Source organism: Athene cunicularia (genome assembly GCF_003259725.1).
Source record: "Athene cunicularia isolate RWA chromosome 6 unlocalized genomic scaffold, athCun1 chr6_part1, whole genome shotgun sequence".
NCBI classification, from domain to species: domain Eukaryota; kingdom Metazoa; phylum Chordata; class Aves; order Strigiformes; family Strigidae; genus Athene; species Athene cunicularia.
In genome coordinates, this window is record NW_020799105.1 from 25,137,632 (window position 1) to 25,144,542 (window position 6,911).

General features: G+C 43.9%; 1 protein-coding gene across 1 annotated transcript in view; it reads left to right on the forward strand.

Moving 5' to 3' along the window:
• MGMT (O-6-methylguanine-DNA methyltransferase) overlaps nt 1-6,911 on the forward strand; it is a 169,944-nt gene that overhangs the window by 155,900 nt on the left and 7,133 nt on the right. The window contains 1 exon segment of the mRNA XM_026851314.1: nt 6,095-6,234. Coding sequence (XP_026707115.1) covers nt 6,095-6,234 — 140 coding nt within the window.

The window sequence follows — 6,911 nt, forward strand, 5'->3', positions numbered from 1 at the left end:
CCAGCGCTGAGGGGTCTGGGGGAGTTGGGAACGGTCAGGGGGAGGGTCATAGTTGGGCTGGAGGAGCTGCAGGGGCTTTTCCAACTCACATGATTCTGGGATTCTGTGAATTTACTCATGCAACTTGGCTCTTTGAATTTCTGAACATCTACCTGAACGGTCACTAGTTCTGGAGACAAAATGCGTTGCAGCTGACCTTAGTTTATTTACAGATAAACGGAGAATGAATGCAGAACGTTGTCTCTATTGGGGAAAAACACAACATGTTTTCAAGGAACATCCCTCCTTTAGTGGTGCCGCTGCAAGATGCACTAGAAACACAGCTTCAGTGTTATGATTCGTGGATTGGGGGCATGCTGGTGGGTAATAATAAAGTAAATCAATAAAAACATTTAAGAAGTGTGATGGGGCTGCAGTCTGCGAGGGTCCAGCGGCTGTGCCCTGCAGAGGGTGGCACTGAGCACCCACCTCCTGCACGGCGGGGAATCAACACAGGGGTCCGTGGCAGTCCCAGGGCGGTCAGCTCTGGATGAAATGAAGGGGATACGTTTCAGGTAGAAATATTAATTTAGCTCATTGAACGCCATCATAAATAGGACAGAGCGTGGGAAACTATCACACGAGTCGTCTGACGGATGGGATTACACTGGGAGAGGGTCGATGTGGCAGTTACAGCTTACAGACGGTTGTTTTGGAGGGGTGGGAAGAGACCTCAGCTGGAGTCAAGGCTGGCCAAGGAGTAGGAAACCTGAGCAAACTGCTAGTATGAGCTCAGAGGTTGAACATTAGGAGGAGAAACAGTTGCGCAGCTCTGTAACAGTCCTGCCGAGCAAGTGAATTTTATTCTGCAAGGAAGTTTTTAACAAAAAATGTTAAAAAAAAATATATATGCTAATGCTGTTGAGGCAGGGGATTTCCTTTGGATCTGTGTCGTGTAAATGGAATTGCCATGGTTTTAACTGACGAGTTTTTGTTTAATTGACACTGTTTAAGGGTCATGTGGGGGGATGTGGTGTAGGGGAGAACTTGTAGTGTAGGGCTGGTGGTTGGACTCGATGATCCCGAGGGGCTTTTCTGACCTGAATGATTCTGGGATTCTGTGAATAGCCAAAATAATGTGCAGAAGTGCTCTCACAGGTCTTGGACTAACTAGAGGTGGAATTCAGGTAAAAGTTGTCTAAACCCTCCATTATTTTCCTGTTAAGATGAAATATGATTTTGTTGGAACTTTTTCCGCTTTCATTTCTATAAATCCGTTTTTTCGCTATAAAGTTGATGATGGACTATATAAAATCAGTAATAGATTCAGTAAAATAATTAGAATATTTCTGCATCTTCATACATAAAGCTCAGTCATTCAGAATGGCCAAGGTCTTTGCTTTGGTTCAGCTATTTAGGCAATCGTAAAGGTAAAGTTTAACATTATTATTCTCAGTTAGGCACATTCCATCTCCATAAATATATCACATGTGCAGACAGAGTGACTCAGTGACTTTGGCAGGTTGGTTGCAGCACCCCTGGTTTTAAGCAATCCTTTGTTTCTGTTGCAGTGAGGTGTTTGGACTCTTTTATGGGCTGTCTAATCTGTATTCCCAGTAATCCTTTAACTGCATCTTTTACCACAGAGTGCCAATGGTCAGGGACTTGCAGCCATTGTAAAAGGGAAGAAGAGAATTTCTTGATGTGCCTCGTCACAAGAGCAAAACATAATTAAACAGCTAAGAGACTAGAGAAGCATTTTTCTCTTTCACATACCACTTGCTGGTTCAGCCTAGGGTGGCAGTGACTGTTAGTATTCAGATTGCTGTTTAGGTGACATACTTAATATGGCTTTAACAGCCTGCTTAATAGTGAAGGAGGTTCAAAATTGCTAAAAACCAGCACTCTTGCTTGCATTAACTGTTTGCACAGTTGCCTGTTGTCAGGAGAAGTTCTTCACTTTGAATATGAATCTGTTCTTCCAAAGTCCAAGAGCCAGATTAAGTTTTCTGGATTAGGTGGAAGCTCATGCCGCTGTGGGAACTGCTGTTTTGTGGATAAATTGGTGTATTTTTGAAGTGTTGTTTTTTTTTTTGGTTTGTTGTTTTGGGTTTTTTTTAACCAGTAGTAATAACAGTAAAAACTGATAAGTGTAAAAAGAAAATTTTGTCTATGTAGTATCCCAGACAGGCTGCAAAAAAAAAGCTGACGAGAAGGGGTGGGTGTTTATAACTGTTTCCATTTGTGAAAACACCCCAAAAAATCCCACGACAGACAGAAAAACTTAAGAACTCTGCAAGGAGGGGCAGAGGGAGCAGGAAGGGACTGGTGCTGGTGACTCTGCTCATCCCCCCACCGCATCCATCCTTCCTGCCCCAGCCCCTTACCAACAGGATCAAGGCTCTGGCAGCACGTTATCAGGTGGTAGCAAATGATTTCCCTTCGTTGTACTAATTGCCACCTTCAATTACCCTGTTAAAAATTATGATATGGCTGCTGTTAAAGTAAACTTGATTTTCACTCCGTTATCCCCGTGGACGTAACGTGTTTCTGTGGAGAATTAAAGGCCAGCGAGCTGCCGTAGTGACCTCTGAAGCATTTCGGCATTAGCAGCAGGTCCAGGGTTAAGTCCCTCTTTTAGGGGCTTATAACTTCTCTGTAAATATTAATTTCAGATGAGTCCTGGCACCTCCACTCTTGGCGTGATGGTGCGTTGCTTTGCCAATTTACCACACAATTGGCAGGGCTGATAGTAATGCACAATTAGGAGGTTTTTGACCAGCGAGTAACGCCGCGGTGCTGTCTGTAGGAGGAAGACATCCAAGAAGTCATTCACCCATCGCCTGTCGTTAAACGGGAGTTGTTCAGCCTGGAGAAGAGAAGGCTCCAGGGAAACCTTTCTGCAGCCTTTTGATACTTAAAGAGGGATTATAAGAAACATGGGGACGGAGTTTTTAGTAGGGCCTGTAGCTATAGGACAAGGGGTAATGGCTTTAAACTGAAAGAGGGGAGATTAAGACTAGGTACAAGGAAGAAATTTTTTATGATGAGGATGGTGAGGCCCTGGCACAGGCTGCCCAGAGAAGCTGTGGCTGCCCCCTCCCTGGCAGGGTTCAAGGCCAGGTTGGACGGGGCTTTGGGCACCCTGGGCTGGTGGAAGGTGGCCCTGCCCAGGGCGGGGGGGGGACTGGGTGGTCTGTAAGGTCCTTTCCAACTCAACCCATTCGATGGGTCTGTGAAACCCTCCCAACTACCTCTGTGTCCCCTGGGTGCCATGGAGGCAGCAGCTGGAGGTGGGAATGGGTCCTCAGGGCTGTGGAGACTTAGAAACCCAGGTCAGTCCCAGGTCTCTCCTTTCCCCATCCTTCAGTCCACCATCACCCCCACCTTCCCGGTGCAGCTCCAGCTCCCAGTGGGCACTGGTGAGGTGTGCGATTGGATCGAAAATCTGACAAATTTTTGGTCATTTAAATGCAAAACGGAATCTGGCAGCACTGGTTGCTCTGTGTTGGCCCTAACTCACAGTCCTTGGCAAGAGGGGAGTCCAGAGCCTGGTCGCCTGGAGGGACTGGGCTCAGTCTAGAGGTGTAGGGGTGCAGAGGAAGGAGAAAACCTCCGACACTCCCATCCCCACGATGGGGTTCAGTTCATCCATCGCTCTGCTGGCACCCGCCGCTCCGGGGTGACGTGGGCACCCTCGGCTCGCGGAGGTGCAGAGTGTTTTCATGTAACGAGAGAATTTGTGTGTGTTAATTTTTATGTGCGTATTTTACAGCACTTTATAATGATATTTAACAGCATAAAATGTTGGCACACGCTGGAAATTGGTGAAAGTTCAGCCATCTAATTTGGGCAGGTTATGCTTACAGGCACTCACACTTGCAGACAGTTTAATAACAGTATTTGGCACTGTCTCTTAGAGCTGCTTAAACTAATTAATGCATTTGCTCCCTACAGGATGAAATTGAGTTTTCAGATACATTTATAAAATGATGTGCATGATTGCTAAATATTTCATTCTTTTGAACTATAACTTCGAGTGTTTTATGTGGGTGCAGAGACAGTATATATTTTCTCATGAAAAATGTACAGTGGCTCTGGAAGGAGGATAATCTCTGCCCCTGCTTGTCAGAAGAGGATAATCTCTGTCCCTCTGTTCGCGTGTTAAAAGGCACTTGATGATTTGGGTATCGCTTGGCACGGTGGTGCTGCTGCGGGGGGGGGGGCTCTGGAGCTGCCCCATCCTCCGCAGCCGCTCGGTGCTCCAGCACCCGCTTCTCCCCTTATTCCTACGGGTTTCCACAAGTTACAGGTCCATCACGTCCCAGCCTGCTGCCTCCCCTGCCAAAAACGAGGACAAAAAAAGGGATTTTTTTGGACGCAGGCCCTGGCGACGTGCAGTCACTGTGTTTCATTGATTTAAAAGATGACATCAGGCAATAATTCCCCGAGACCCCTAAGCAGGCAAGGTTAACGCTAATCTTGCCGGCTTAAAAAGAAGTTTAAAAAAATAATAAGTAACAATTTGTTTTGAAATAAACCTTTCTGAAGAAATCACAGTAAACAAAATCTGTTTGCCTAAGGAAACCCTCCTAGCAATCAGCTAGTAACACAACTGCTTGTGCTAATGAACCCAAAGCTGTTAATGTGGTTTCTTCAGTTAAATTGATTCATGAATTTTGAAGAGAACATTATCTAATGAATTTTCTTTGAATAGAAAGCAATTAAAAGGACAAATCAGTCTGATTAACCCCAAAGTCACCCTACTGCCACAAATGGTGTACAGTTTGAAATTATATCATAAAAAACTAGAGCAGATTTGCTATCTCTCTGCCCTCTGCTAATCCATGTAAATTAATGAACAACAAAGTTAATTTCTTTGATGACCCTTTTCTCGTATCACCTGGATTATGCTGATGTTTAATTTGCTTAATGTTATAATAAAGACTAAACAGATTTTTTTCAATGAAGTGATTATCGTTCCCTTCAGTTAAGAAGTGATTTTTATTATTTAACACACACATAACGGTGTATGGGTTTCCTTTAAGAACAAAATCACATTTTGCCGTGTTCCTATGTATCGTAATCAATGTCTTTTTTGACAACTAAAGACAGAAAACGTTTTCCATCAGTTTGTTTCTTTGCCAAAGCAGGAGATTGAAGCTCTCAGCTGGGGCAAGTGGTCTCTTTTCCTTTTTCTTTTTTATTTCCTTTTTTCTCTTTCTTTTTTTTTTTTTTATTCACCAGCTCACTCCTCTCAGTAAGTTATTCACTAGTTAGACTTCAAAGCTTTCACAAGTGCCTTGGAAGAGCGATAGGTGTTCAACCCAACTAAACTCCAGACGCGACTATCGGTTTCCCTTTTGTGAAATAATCCTGGGTGGGGAAGGTAAAACCCCGAGATGCAGAAGAAATCTGATCCTAATGCATTTGCTTATTCATTATTTCAGTAGTTGGAACACTTAGAAGCAATTTGCTGGTGAATTAAAATTAAAATAATGGAATATACTTCTTTTTTTTTTTTTCCCGAGCCCTGTATCATTAAGGATGTGCCGTACATTCAAGGTCACAGCTAGTCCTTACATTCTGTAATGTCTGCAGTGCTGAGCAGTAGCTTGGGGGTCTCGACTATAAAATGCAGTCAGCCAGGATAATACCGAGTCCGCTGGCTCTAGGGCTTCTTCTGCCGCGTGTCCCAGCTGAAGTTGGAAATTAGCTGGAGATGCAAGGGCTTTGTAAAATAGGTAGAGCTGGTTATTTCTTCCCTTTTTAATTTGACTCTATGCTAATTTATACTCTGCCAATTTAATGGAAAAACCACATTGTATGAGTTAACAGGATAATTGTACTTGAAGCAAATTAAAAATATAGGAAAATCAAAGCCTTAAATCCTTTTTTATAGTGATCGGTTACTTGAAGCGCTCCTTCTAATAATCATGTATTTAAATGTAGTAATATAGGATACAATAACAGGACAGTGCATCGGGGCTGTTTAAATTTAAATTAGAAAGCTGCTATCGAGACTCCGCTTCGCGTTGGGTTTTTTGAGCGCTTTGACTCGGTGTTTTTCCAGCCACGCAGGCAAACAGCGCTCGCTTCTTCGTCTTCGTTGCAGATTCCTTCACCAGACAAGTGCTGTGGACCCTGTGGAGGGACGTGAAGTTTGGGGAGGCCGTTTCCTACAAGCAGCTAGCAGACCTCGCAGGCAACAGCAGAGCGGCGAGAGCGGTGGGAGGAGCGATGAGGAGCAACCCTGTAAGTTCACGTCAACTTTGAAATAAAGTTGATGGAAGATGGTGGATTTAGAGAGCTTTACAGGCTAAATGTCATTAGATTAAATTTATCTGCTATGAAAACTAGTCTACCATGAGTAATAAGGTCAGTAAGTGTTTTTAATCAGCAATAATGCACAACCCAGTTTAATGTGATTTATTCCCTACCACTTATGACATTAGATTTGAAAGAGAAACACTTTTAATTCATCAGCCTCTACACACGTTTTGTTGTTCTCAAACTTCCTTACACATTCGGAGGTGAGGGAAGTCTTTTATCCCCCAGCGCAGACCTCATTTCCAAGGGGACGAGTAGCTTGGTTGTGTTACAGCAGTCCATCCTCTCTAGCACGGATATGTTTCTGAAACTGTGGAAGAGGAGGGATTTTAAATCACGTAGGTACACGTTTGAATCAAATCCCTAATTGTCAATATGGTTTTTATCCGCACCAGCTGTAAATGGCATTTCTCCATTAGATAGAGGTGAGTGGCCTGAACCAACGGGAGGGGGTAGCGCTCTAGGTTAGCCCGTGGATTTTGGAAAAGCAGTATATTACGATACTGCGTCTCTCTCTGTCTTCCCAGAAATTATCTTTTCCTTTTAGTTGTCCAGGTTGGGATTTCCAGTGTAAGTTCACCTGAATCCCACTGACTGGGGGG